This window comes from Natator depressus, chromosome 26, assembly GCF_965152275.1.
Source record: "Natator depressus isolate rNatDep1 chromosome 26, rNatDep2.hap1, whole genome shotgun sequence".
Lineage (NCBI taxonomy): Eukaryota > Metazoa > Chordata > Testudines > Cheloniidae > Natator > Natator depressus.
In genome coordinates, this window is record NC_134259.1 from 13,483,159 (window position 1) to 13,496,603 (window position 13,445).

The 13,445-nt window shown below is 51.4% G+C and overlaps 1 protein-coding gene across 1 annotated transcript in view; it reads left to right on the plus strand.

The window, feature by feature from the left end:
* DBNL (drebrin like) overlaps window positions 1-12,297 on the plus strand; it is a 35,579-nt gene extending 23,282 nt beyond the window's left edge. The window contains exons 11-14 of the mRNA XM_074939946.1: window positions 110-262; window positions 6,749-6,876; window positions 9,090-9,195; window positions 10,619-12,297. Of these exons, the coding sequence (XP_074796047.1) occupies window positions 110-262; window positions 6,749-6,876; window positions 9,090-9,195; window positions 10,619-10,758 (527 nt within the window). The 3' untranslated portion in view covers window positions 10,759-12,297. The remainder of the gene's footprint in view (window positions 1-109; window positions 263-6,748; window positions 6,877-9,089; window positions 9,196-10,618) is intronic.
* Window positions 12,298-13,445: the final 1,148 nt, after the last annotated feature.

Sequence of the window (13,445 nt, forward strand, 5' to 3'; positions counted from 1 at the left end):
AAGCGCAGAGATGGTGGAGCGAAGAGTAGGTATTTCCCAGGTGTACTTGTCTCTGAAAAGCTCGCTTGCTTGAAGTGCCTAGTGTGTTTCTTGCTTTCGTCCTTCCCAGGCAAGCTACGGAGCCCCTTCCTGCAGAAGGAGAGCAGCCCTGCCCACGCTCCGGCCTCCCCAGTCCACTCAGCTACCCAGGCCTTTCATCCACCCTCCCTTGTCTATCCCTCTGCTCAGGAGACACCTCCAGCCTCTCCAGTTCCTGGCTCAGGTGAGTTGCTTTACCTTCCCCACCAGGTCACTAGGCAGCGGTGCTGGAACAGTGTTTATCGTAGGGGTGCCGAGAGCCATTGATCCAAACTGTGAACCCTGTATATAATGAAAACCACTTCAAGCCAGGGGGTGCTGCAGCCCCCCTAGTTCCAGCACCTATGTCACCAGGGGAGAGCTTTCACTTTGGCTCTCGGAGCAGGTCTGCCAGCTATTGTGGCTTCTGCAGAAGTACAGGATATTTCTAGGGTTGTCATGGCTTAGTTTCATTCTGTCTTCACATGCCCATAACTTTCTGAAAAAATCTCCTTTGGGCCAGAAACTTTGCTTGCTGTATCTCAGACCAGGAATGACTTTGTTTGCTAAGTCTGAAGACGGTCCTTTCAGCTGCTGGCATTGTTGGAGAGTGGGGAATGATCCAGCTTCTCAGCATTGTGTCTTTTTTGCTCACCAACTCCAATGGCTGGACTCCAAACTGTGCATGTGAATGGTCTTTATGAGCCAGCAGGCTTTTGCTGTGGGGAAGAGATGCCTAAAAATCTAAAAGCAGGCAAACTTGAGAGCGCTTGTCTGAACGTGCTCAGTTAGCAGGGCCCAGTTTATGTATTTAAGTGTGTTAGGTGCTTTTCAAATGCATTAGAACTAAGTAAAAACACACAGATGGCTCCTATTCTCTCCTTTTCCTTTATTTTCTTTTAAAAACAAAACAAGGATACAATGTATTTTAAATTGACAGTAACACAACATTTGCGCTGCATGTTCAGATGCAAAATCCAGAGTGTGCAAAAGGGAAGGATCTCTCATAGTAACGCAAACTCCCCTGCATTGCAGATACGTAACATTATTATTTTTATTTCTAGTTAGGCTATTTATTATGACCTAAATGTCACAGTACATACAACATGGAGGAGTTCTGTGTTTGTACAGCACCTTGCACACCGGGGTCATGGGCTATGATTCTGCTTTGCCTAATCTTCCTGGGCTGTAGAGGTGCTGGTTGCAACTCCATACTTAAAGTGACACCCAGGCTTATTATGACTCCCCCTTTCCCCCACAAATTATTTTTACGGTGGAGTACAACATTCCTTTTATTTCCTTTGTGTACTGTTACAAGGTTATGCTTCCAGGAGGACAGAGTGCTAAAAGGTTGAAGTACTGAAATTCACCCATATTTAATTTACTCGTGGAGAACATCTTCTGTTTTTTTTAAAGCTGAAAAAGGATACTTCTGGGTTTTCTTTCGGATTGTCCCCAGAATGCTCTCTCTGGGACCCAACATAGAAAGGTTCCATCCCAAGAGGTTCAAGGGGACCTGGGGAACTTGGTACATCAATATAACCACCTTGTAAAATTCATAGGAACGTATTGGAAATGGAAAAGGTTCAGAAAAGAGCAACAAAAATGATTAGGGGTATGGAACAGCTTCCATTTGAGGAGAGATTAATAAGACTGGGGCTTTTCAGCTTGGAACAGAGACAACTAAGGGGGGATATGATAGAGGTCTATAAAATCATGACTGGTGCGGAGAAAATAAATAGGGAAGTGTTATTTACTCCTTCTCATAACACACGAACTAGGGTCACCAAATGAAATTAATAGGCAGCAGGTTTAAAACAAACAAAAGGAAGTATTTTTTCACACAACGCACAGTCAATCTGTGGAACTCCCTGCCAGAGGATGTTGTGAAGGCCAAGACTATAACAGGGTTCAAAAAAGAACTAGGTAAATTCATGGAGGATAGGTCCAACAATGGCTATTAGCTAGGATGCACAGGGATGGTGTCCCTAGCCTCTGTTTGCCAGAAGCTGGGAATGGGTGGCAAGGAATGGATCACTTGATGGTTACCTGTTCTGTTCATTCCCTCTGGGGCACCTGGCATTGGCCATTGTCGGAAGACAGGATAATGGGCTAGATGGACCTTTTTTCTGACCCATTGTGGCTGTTCTTATGTCCACTACTCCAAATGCTGTAATAAAATACAAGTCTCAGTGTGCTTGGCTCGTGTGGCCTGTTGAATAGTGCACTGGGCTGGGACTTGAAAGACCTGGGTTCTATTCCTATCTCACCCACGTTCACGCAGTAGACAAGTAGTAAAGTCACTGCCCTGTTATGTGCCTCAGTTTTCCCGTCTGTAAAATGGGGATAATGAGGTCTTTGAGCTGGAAGAGTTCAGGATTACTGTTGTTTTGGCTTTGGTGATAAGGAAGCTGACAGTGGGCCTGATTCCTGGGTTACAGCAAAGCTGCCAGAGGCTTAATTCTCTGATGTACATTCTGAGACATCACGTCTCTTTTATAACAGTGTCCTCAGGAGCCAAATGTTTTGACTGTTCAGAGTGGGAGGGAAGCCTGGCAGTGTCCCTGCTGCAGAGAGCTTCCTACCAGGGGCAGCGTGGACATATAGGACAAAGTTATCCATGGATCTAGCCTTCTCTGACCAGTCCTGCTTTGTTTCTGTGCATGCCTCGAGTTGCAGATGGCCTTTCCTCCAGCTAGCTGATGCTTTGCAGCACTGAAGCAGCCCCTTCCCTGTATGAGGGTCTATCTCCAGCGTACTGCCCTGTAGCTGCTTGGCTCTGCTAAATATTCATCAGCCACACTGCGGTGAAGTTCTCTTTGCTGCATCTCTTCCTCTTCCCGTACCTGGTCCTGGCACCTGCTACCTTCACCCCCGGTTTTCTCCCTTAGTGCTGAGAGGGTTGGTTCCTTCTCGCAGGCAGCCCTGCAGGGATTCAGCATGGAGAGGTGGTTTGGATGGTGCTGCTGGTCTGTGATTAGGGCTGGTGACCGACTCTCCTCTCCGCCTGCTTCTTTCCTTCAGAAACAAAAGTCAATGGACCCAGACACAAACCACCAGAGCCCCCGAAAGCTGCATGCGGGGGAGGCACTGCACAAAGCAGGTCTAACGTGGGTGGTTGGGTTTAGTGTGAGCGTGCTGGGCGGTGCTGGTGGCCTGTGCTAAACAGGAGGCCAGACTAGATGATCTGGTGGTCCCTTCTGGGCTTAAACACTATGACTGTAAAGCAACCAGCTTCTGTATTTCAAGGAACATGAGACCATGCAAGGCAGTGGGGAGCTGGAGCCGGTTCGCACCAGTTCGCGCAAACCGGTGGTTAAATTTTGAAGCAGTTTTAGAACCGGTGGTTAACCCGCTTCCCTGCAGGGGGCGCTGAGGCTTTGATGGGCTCCGGCCGGGAAGTGATGTAATTCCTCCTCCAGCCACCGGGGGCGCTGCGCTGCGGGAGCCACGTGGGCTGCCCCCTGGGCACGAGCCCTGGTGCTGCTGCTGCTCCCCCGACCCCTGGCCCTGGGGCTGCCGCTGCTGCCGGGTGGGTCCCTGGCTGCTCTGCTGGGCCTGGGCTGCTCCAAGCCGCTCTGCTTGCGAGCCCCGCACCCCCTGCCTGCAGCCACCCCCTGCCCTGCCCGCAGCCAGCCCCTGTCTCCAGCCACCCCCTGCCCTGCCTCCAGCCAACCCCGCACCCTCTTGTCTCCAGCCAGCCCCTGCCGCACCCCCTGCCCTGTATCCAGCCAGCCCCTGCCTCCAGCCACCCCCTGCACCCCCTGCCTGCAGCCAGCCCCTGCCTCCAGCCACCCCCTGCCCTGCCCGCAGCCAGCCCTGCACCCCCTTGCCTCCAGCCAACCCCGCACCCTCCTGTCTCCAGCCAGCCCTTGCCGCAGCCGCACCCCCTGCCCTGCCTCCAGCCAGCCCTGCACCCCCTTGCCTCCAGCCAACCCCGCACCCTCCTGTCTCCAACCAGCTCCGCACCCCCTGCCCTGCCCGCAGCCAGCCCCACACCCCCTGCCCTGCCCACAGCCAGCCCTGCACCCTCCTGTCTCCAGCCAACCCTGCACCCTCCTGTCTCCAGCCAGCTCTGCACCCCTGCCCTGCCCGCAGCCAGCCTCGCACCACCTGCCTCCAGCTAGCCCTGTCCCACACCCCTGTCTGCAGCTGGCCCCACGTCCACTGGTGCCCTGCAGTTCCCAGGGCAGTAACCCTGCACACCTGCTTCAATGAGGGGGGCAGGGAGCAGCTGGGACCCACACATGTGCACACCCTAGGATGACCAGACAGCAAGTGTGAAAAATCAGGACAGGGGATGGGGGGTAATAGCCTATGTAAGAAAAAGACCCCAAAATCGGGACTGTCCCTGTAAAATCGGGACATCTGGTCCCCTTAGCACACCCCCAGGGCGTGGCGGGGCCCCACACTTGTGAAACGGAGCTCGTTTCTAGCTCAGGCCCATCTTTTTAACCAAGAACTTTAGGCAGGGTTAACACACATGGGTGTTTTCCTGGACAGGTCAGGCTTCTTGGTTCTTAAATCACTGTCCGGGAGGAATTTTTAAAATTTAAAATTTAAAAATTCCTCCCGGGAAAATATGGACGTACAGTAACCCTGTGGGTACAAAAAAATACATACTGGGGCACAGCCCTTACATCAGAACTTTTTATAGGGAGTCGGTTAAGATTTTGGCAGCTCCTCACTGATAGCAGGTTCCATACTACCACCCGTGTTGCAGCTGGTACGTATTCATGCATTCCCCACTAGGGGTCGCTGTTGTGCTGAGGAGGAAGAACCTTAAACTTGGTCAGGCTTAGGGCTAACCTGCAGCATCCCGCTAGCGATCCGTCTCCTGGATTGTGTCGTTCCCATCGCCCTATGGGATCCTAAGGGGAAGCAGGCAGCTGCCGACATTCAGTGATCTGAAATGGCTTGTTCGCACATTGCCGAGCAGCTCTCAGGAGCCCCGTTGCCCTGGGCTCTGCACAGGAAAGGACAGTCCCTAACAAGCAGAGGGCATGGGAAGAAGATGGACAAGGGGAATGGTGACGAGCGCATGTGGCTACCTAGACTGGTTGTGTGCACAGTCGTCAGGGTCGAGTGTGGGGGCTGGGTTGGTAATAAGATGTCTGGCCTTAGCCTGGCCATTGTGCATTGGTGATGTCCTGTAGGCCCCAGGGGAGAAGTGCGTCTCGGGAGGGTTTTGAAGGAGGATACAGCTCTGCTTACAGATTAGTTTGGGGAGGGAAACCCAGTTAATGTCTCTGTGACCTCATGCTGTCCTTCCGCCAGAGGAGCTGTAACATCCGTCCTGTCCTTTATTGCCTGCATGGTTTCTCCGTGGCTGCTGACCCCTCTATCAGGTGTGTCTTCCTATCTGAGTGCTCCCCAGCCTGTCAGCTCCCAATCAGCCTTTAGTTTAAATAAACCTCCTTCCCTCTTCCAGTGCCTGATTTGGTTAAGATGCAGCTTGTCCCCTTTGAATAGGTTCCCCCCCGCCAGTTCTGTGTCTAATAAACTTAACCTCTCCTCTCAACATCATCATCTACCCCTTGAGATTCTGGAGCCCCCCCGTCTAAGTGGCTCTGCATATGGAACCAGAAGCATTTCGAGAAGATCACAGCAGAGCACTTGAACTTTAAGCTTCCTCTGTAATCATCTAAACGTAGCTTCCAGGAGTTTTTCTTTTTTATCATTCCTTACATTGACACAGCCATGGACACAGGTTTCTCCCTAGCACCCTCTAGTGCCTTGAAATGTCCCCCTAATGACCCTGTCTGCATGCAGTTTGGCTGTAGGAGCAGACAAGAACAAACCATGTTCAACAAACGCGATTGCTGACAACCCCGGTACACCACACCTGCATTTCATCAGGTAGACTTGGCCTAAAGGTTTAGATGTCTCCCGAGACCCACCACCCTTGTCCTGGTGAGGAAGTCCCACAGTGGCTCTGACAGTTTCCACTCTCAGCTCTCTGAGCAGACTGGATACAATAGTAGAAAATGCTGTGTAAGGTCCCACGCTTGTATAGCCCCGGGAGAGCGGCTGGAGGATCTGATAAAGCTTGTCCATTTCCAGTTTCTGTGGTTCTCTGAACCTTTTCTTCTTCCCACACCCCATTCTTTTGCCCATTCCCCTTCCTCATCTCCAATCTACCAAAAAAGCATTGCTAAAATCATTACTCTCCAGCTCCATCACCCCATCCTCTAACTCCTCCTGGGCTCTAACGCACGCTCCTTGTGTTCATCTCTGTGGCCCAATGTGATCTTACCCGCCTGTTCTCAGGTCTCCTCTCTTCCTCCTTGCTCCCTGTCTTCCTGTTACTGGGGCTGCTTCGGAGGTGCTTTTCCCCCCAGCCCTTTACAATTTTTTTTGAGACAGTGGGGGATGAAAACTGGAAAATTTTGACAAATGGATTTTTTGGCAACATTTTCCATTGGACGGGGAGCTATTTTCCGTACGAAATAAGTGTTAACCAGCCCAATCCCTCTCTCCGAAACTCAGAGGGATGGAAGGAGCTGTAAGCTGTCAACCCTGATGCACTGATCATTTCCTTCAGGTCCCCCCTTCTGCATACCCGCGTCTGATCGTCTGTCTACGGGTCAGAGCTTGGTTCAGAAAGCTGACCGGCACGTGGCTCTGACGGGAGGGAGGGGCCAGTGTGTGAGGGGATTGACACCACAAGGTGTTCTGCGTTTCGTTCCAGGTGACGCTGCTCTGCAGGACACCAGGTACAGTCCAGTCTCCCCGGTGTCCCAGCCGCAAGTGGAAGAGGACGCTCTGTATGAGGAACCCCCTGATGAGTCTGCTGTCTACGAAGAGCCCCCCGCTCAGGTGGGTTTCATCACGGAAACAGGGGTGTTTGGCTCAATCTGTTATACACGAAGAAGATTGAGATGACTAGATCACGGCCTAGAAATACGTACGGGGGGCTAAGTTCCCTGTAAGGTGTGTGCCTGCGTGGCCGTGCAGGAGGCCACCAAGGGCCACGCACCGAACTCCCCCCAGCCCCGGAGCTGCTGTGGCGGGGGAAGAGAGCTGGGGAGAGTCCTCTCTCCCCACTGCTGCTTCGGGGCAGCCTGCACCCCAGGCCCCTCATCCCTAGCCCCACCCCAGAGCCCACATCCCCAGCTGGAGCCCTCACTCCCCCACACCCCAACCCCCTGCCCCAGCCCTGAGCCCCTTCCCGCACCCTGAACCCCTCATCCCTGGCCCCACCCCAGAGCCCGCACCCCCAGCCAGTGCCCTCACCTCCTGCACCCCAGCTCTGAGCCCCCTCCCACACTCCGAACCCCTTGGCCCCACCCCCACCACACGTCACCTCCATACTGGTGCACATAGCAAAATTCATTCTGCACATGGATGGGAAAAATTGGAGGGAACATTGACAGAGGGAAAAGATATCTGTCTGCAGAGAGCTCTATTACCTAGCAGACAAAGGTAAAATCTAGCAAGATCCCAGGGATGGGAGTTAAAACTTCAGACAAATAACTGGAAATATGGCACAAATATTGTAATAATGGGGGTAACTGACCAGTGGAACAACCCACCTAGGGATGTGGTGGGTTCTCCATCACTTCTGATCATTCAATCAAGATTAAATCCCTTTTTCTTAACACTCTTAAAGCTCAGCCAGGAATCTCTTGGTGGTGGTCTCTGGTCTGTGATTTGCAAATCAAACTCGAGGATCATAATGGTACCTTCTGGCCTGTAGAGTTACAAAGTCACTTCTTAAAGGTTTTGTTACTTGTTTCTAAGCTTTTCTGGGTGGAGTCAAGTATAAAGATTTTGTTTTCTCTTGATTGCGGTTAAATTCTTTCCAGGCTTGGGTTTAGCAGAAGATGATTCCTAATTTGTGGCAGTTTTTCCACTCCCATACTGTGAATGTTTCAGTTTAAAGCATCAACCTGTAGTTGCATACGGTAGGTTGGTAAATGTTGCATAGATTAGTATCGACAAGCTTAGTGTGAAGCTGGAGAGCTCTCCTCCCTTGGGCAGTATCAGCCCAGATCAAACTTCCTTTTTCTTGTGTTGCAATCCCTCTTTGTGCAGTTAGAATGTCAGTGCTTCTGATACTGCCTTTTAAACTGCAAGTTTCATCTCATTTGCTATTTGGCACTAATGCTCGTTTAGAAACATTGAGAGGATTTTTCCATAGCTGGCATTTTTATGATTCCTGCATTATTTTTGGTGTCTGGTCCATATTTTCTTGAGGTTTTTACAGATTTTGTAGTTCAGTGTAACCTAGTTTGATTTCTCCAGGGTACTTCTCTGCCCCCCTGTGGGGTAGTATCTCAGCACCTCACAATCGCTACTGGATTTATCTATCCTGACAGCACCCCATGAGGTAGGGCAGTGCTATGATCCACATTGTCCAGGCCCAGAGAGAGACTCATGGTCCCTTCCAGCCCCGCATTTCTATAATTCTGTGACAAGTGGCTTGTCCAGGGTCATGCAGGGAGTCTGTTGGACCCCAGTCTCCGACGTCCCAGGCTAGTGCCCTAACCCCTGGGTCATGCTGCCTCTCTGATTTGTGTCAGGACGGGATAAAGTAGCTGTGGTCCAACGAGCAGAGCCATCTGTGCCTTTATGTTGTTGTCAGGTTTGCCATTGGACAGTGAGTTCCACTCCTGCCCTTTGGGAAGGTGAAAGATAATCTGCCTGTGGAGAACCCTCTTGTTCTTCTGTTGGGGGCAGAGACCAATATTTGAATGGTTGCGTGTGCTACAGGGGTGTTTGTTCGCATGGGGTGGTCTGGTGTGTGTCCCCGTAGCACAGTCCTTATAACATGACTGCAGTTCGCGAAGAGACTGCTACCTCCATTCCTCTCAAAGCCGGGAGCGGATGGTGGAAAGTGCCAGGGTAGAGGATCTGTGTGTGGCACTGGGTTGTTTGCCTTGTTTGGAGCAGTGGGAAAGAGCTAGGTTGCTCCACGTTGACACTGGTCTTGACAGCTGGGCTTCCGAGTTAGTGCTGCCCATGGCACTCCAATAGTAAATGCAAAATCATTCACGTTTAACATGGTCTGTTTCCGTTTGCCTTCAAAGGAACAGCTTGAAGATGCCAAATACGAGTATGCTGTGGAGTACCAGCAAAGGCCAGACTTGGAGGGGAAAGGCTTATGTGCCCGAGCGCTGTACGACTATCAGGCTGGTACGTGGCTTCCTTTATCTCTCTGTAATCCTGACTGACAGCCCTGTGGTCTCCGTGTCACACACGTTCCCACCCCAGTGCCTCTCAGTGTGCACGTACTCACCTGCACTCGGGGAGCCTGGGAAAGTCCCACCCGGATCCTGTGCAGTGATGCAGATCCAGACGGGTGATGGAGCCTGGCGTACTTCAAAGCACAGCAGTTCTGTGTAGTAACTTCCTTTGGTAATCAATTGCCACACACAGCTGTGAGTGCAATGCAGCCTTGCTGTGCAACAGTGACTTTCCTACAGCCTGTATCCAAAAACGATGCAGTTTTTGTTGCCATCCCTTCCACTCCTGAACTCCCTACCCCTCTTACCTTCCCGGTCTCTCTCCTCTGGCTCCTTTCCCTCGGCCTCCAAGAACACTGGACCAGATTCTCAACTTGTGTAAATCGTAGTAGCTTAGTGGATGTCAGTGAGCTTATGACATTTTGATGATCTAATCCATCATTTTCTGCTACCCTTAAAATATGGCTCAGCTCTGAAAAGTGACGGTCAGGCTGGCACCATAACAAAGAGGAAAGCACCCAAAGTGACGTAGGTCACCCTAAGCGAGTCAGGTGCTTTTGAAAATTTTACCCCCTAAGCCCTGCTTTAAATACAAATCACCACGCAACCATGACAGCTCCACAGATACGGGGCCTCCAGATTCATTGACCACAGAAAGCAATCCTCGATAACCTAGCAAGAGGGGGGAAAATGAGTCCACAGTGAGTCTGTGTTTTGACAGCGGATTCCAAACAAAACCTCTGACACGTTTCTTAAAACTTTCAAGACCCCTCACGACCTATCCCCACCCGACCTAGTGTCTCTTATTCAGTATCGAAAGGTTGGCTCCCACCTTCAATCCGCCCGTGATCCCAGCCTCCATCGCCCACTGGTTAAATTTTCAAACAAGCACTGTTTGTGCCTTCTCCTATGCTGCCCCTCAGGTTGGGAGAAGTGCCCCATAAACACAGGCAAAACTCCCTCATCCACCTTCAAATCTCTCCTTAAAATTCTGCTTTGCTGTTATGCCTGCAGAATACTTGACAATGGTTAAAGCTGCTGCCTAGCACGATAGGGTCCTGCTCCAGGACTAGGGCTCCTAGGAGTTACAATAATACAAATAACAGTGTTTCTCACAGACGGATTTTGTGCAGGGCACCAAAAATGCCATTAAAGGGGAAGAGCAACCTTAGGCAGCCAAGGGGTTTAGGGATGGAGAGCTTTTAGGGATGGTTAGGATTTCCATTTTTAATATTAGATTAAAACAAAAATAGGGAGCTTTTCACACTAAAAGGAGAGGGAAAGGAGTTGTGACCAGATGTCCCTGTATTTTCCCCAATAGTTTGTGGGACATCAGTTAGCTTCTGACCTTCCCCTGCTCTGTCTCTTTCCAGCCGATGACACGGAGATCTCTTTTGACCCTGAGAACATCATCACCAATATCGAGATGATCGATGAGGGCTGGTGGCGTGGCTATGGCCCAGACGGCCACTTCGGCATGTTCCCTGCCAACTACGTGGAACTGATAGAATAAGTGGCCCGTGGGGGAAGGAGGATGGGGAGCAGTTACCCCTAAAAGTGGCTTGATGAAATCTGATTCTTCAGCGTTTAAATTGTGTGGCTTTTAAGGCGTGACGTGCCATACCCTGCTCCCCTGGCACCAGGGCAGAACCCAGCAGTGCTCTGTTGCCCTCTTTCCCTTCAGCTTAGCTGGCACTTCTTGGTGAAGGTCTGAAATGAGCCTTGGCCACTTGCATAACTTACCTACACGTTTCACTCAAAAGCTGAAACCTTTTAAGGGGGAGGGACGGATGACTGCTCCCTACCTGGCGTTCAGGAAACAAGTGCCCCCACTTCAGAACAGGGGTCTCTCGTGGAGGGAAAGGGCCCCCCAGCCAGATCCGCGAGGGAATGGTAATCAGACGGGCTCCGCTTTAACATTCCGTATGGCTCCGTAACCAGCCTGGATCTGTCACTGCAGGGTTAATGCTGCAAAGAGCGACACCAAGCAGTCGGGCAATGCGCGAGTCAGCGTTCTGTTAGCAACACCGTCTCCCCTGCGCACGCTCTGTTCAATCATGCGTCCTACAGTCCCGCCAGTGCGGCTGCACGGGTGGCGCGAGGTCACGTTACCCTTGCTCGTAGAATCCTGATTTCTGCATTTCCTGCTGTCTGTGGGGCTTCAGCTCGCAAACTGCCCATTGTACTACGGCACGGTTTGCATTTCGTTTCCACTGCCTGTGAGGTGGGAATGGAAAGGATGAATCCCTGGCGCAACTCAACACTATGGAGCTGTGCAGCTGCTTGTCAGGCTGTTGCAGCATCTTGTACCATTCCTTTAGGGCAGTGGTCAGTTGCAGAACTCGGCTATTTGCCATGCATGCATAGGAACAATATTTCATTTACCAGTAAGTCCTCTCGGCCTCTCCCAGAGGGGTTCCTCGCCAGGGACCAGCAATGGGCGCACAGTAACCCTTTCTGTTAGCCATGGGGACCCGGGGGTGGCGTAGATTTCTCAAAGTGCACAAAGTCGTCTTTTCCCCAAAGGAAACTCTTCTGGGAAATTGAGCAAGGCAAACCTCGAGATTTGTAATGAATCCTACCTCCTTAATCACGGTGTTCCCTGCCTTATGTATAATCCAGTAACTATCACTGTGCCCTAGAAACAATGGGGATCCTAACTCAGCTATTCCTACCCTCCCTCTTTCCTACTACAAGTTTTCCTCCCTTATGTTGCTATAACAAACAAACAAACATGGTTTGAAAGATGCTGGAGCCTGTATTCCCCAGCTCTGACTTGCCCCCTCCCGGCTGCTCCCTCTCCCTGAAGCTGCAGAGAGAATGTCCTGGCTGCTCCAGCCCGGACTCCTCCCACCCCAGGACTCTCCAGCTGCAGGGAGAACTACTCCAAGCCGTTTCTGTGCCGTGTGGGCTCCGAACGCCTTGTGTTGCTTCCTTCCCGTCTGCTCATCCTGCCGCACCAGCCTCGTGGGCTTGTGTCCGTGTGGACTTTCTCTCTCATCTTTTCCCTTTGGAGTGCTGATGGAAACAATAAAGGGCTTTTCTGTGGTGATGGCTGCAGTCAATCGCTGGGGTGTCACTGACCTTTAGAGTTGTTGGTTACGGGGCTCATCAGTGTGTTGGGGCTTCGATTGCACCCTTCCTTCTGGTCAGAACCTCCTGCTGACGGTGGAGGCTTCACATTTGGATACAGGCTTGGGGCAGGCAAAGCCTGTGGTGTTTAATCAACAGTTTGAATCTTAAACAAGAACTTGTGGCCATATGAAATGCCTTACTCTGGTCCTGTAGCCTCCTGGGCTTGGCCCGTCCTTGGAAACGTTTCCGCTGTCTGCCTCAGTCCGTCCTGTTTAGGCTGGACTCTGTATAGCGTTTCCAGCAGTGGTGGGCCTGCATTTGTACCTCCTTAGATTGCCAGCTGCTTGATTCTCGGGCTCTCTCAGAGATGCCTGACCACAACCGTAACAGTGTGACCACCTGGGCCTATTGCAACACCTCGCTCTTGTCCAGTATTTCTCTTACCTGCATAGAATAGCTCTAGGGGAAGGTGTCTCCCCCATCCTCCTCTACAGGGAAGACTGATGGAAAGAAGTCATTCGGCAGCAGCGTGGCCTAGGGGGATGGAGCACTGGACTGGGACTCAGCAGCCCTGTGTTCTATTCCTGGCTCTGCAGTTAGCCTGCTGGGTGAATTTAGGCAAGTCACATCCCTGCTCCATGCCTCGGTTTCCCCATGAACAAGTCATCAAGATTGGCATCTTTGCTCCAGAGGTTGGGGGACTAAGATGAAACAAAAGCTGTCCTGCAAGCTAGGGTGGAGATGGATAGTGCTTTAGTGGGACAGGTGGTGCAGTGAGAGAAATGGCAAAGGAAGCAAAAGTGGAGGGAGTGAATCCGAGGATGGGAGGGGGAGGCTGCTGTGGGTGGGGTCCTTAAAGGCTGGGGACAGGGTGAGCAGTGTAAAAGGGAATGGAATGGCTACCAAAAAGGAGTTGAGTTTAGGAGAGGTCTGTTGGCCTAAATTTTCATTTCTGTGGTTTTGTGGCTTCAAGTCAGGGTTGGTACATACATAACATGCCAAGTTGCTTCACAATATATGGGGTGTGCATATGTTTGCATGCCTACACCTCCCCCCCCCCCCCACCACACTGCTTTAAAAGGGCCAATTTCCCAAAGCGGAAAACAACTTCTGAGCAAAATCAAT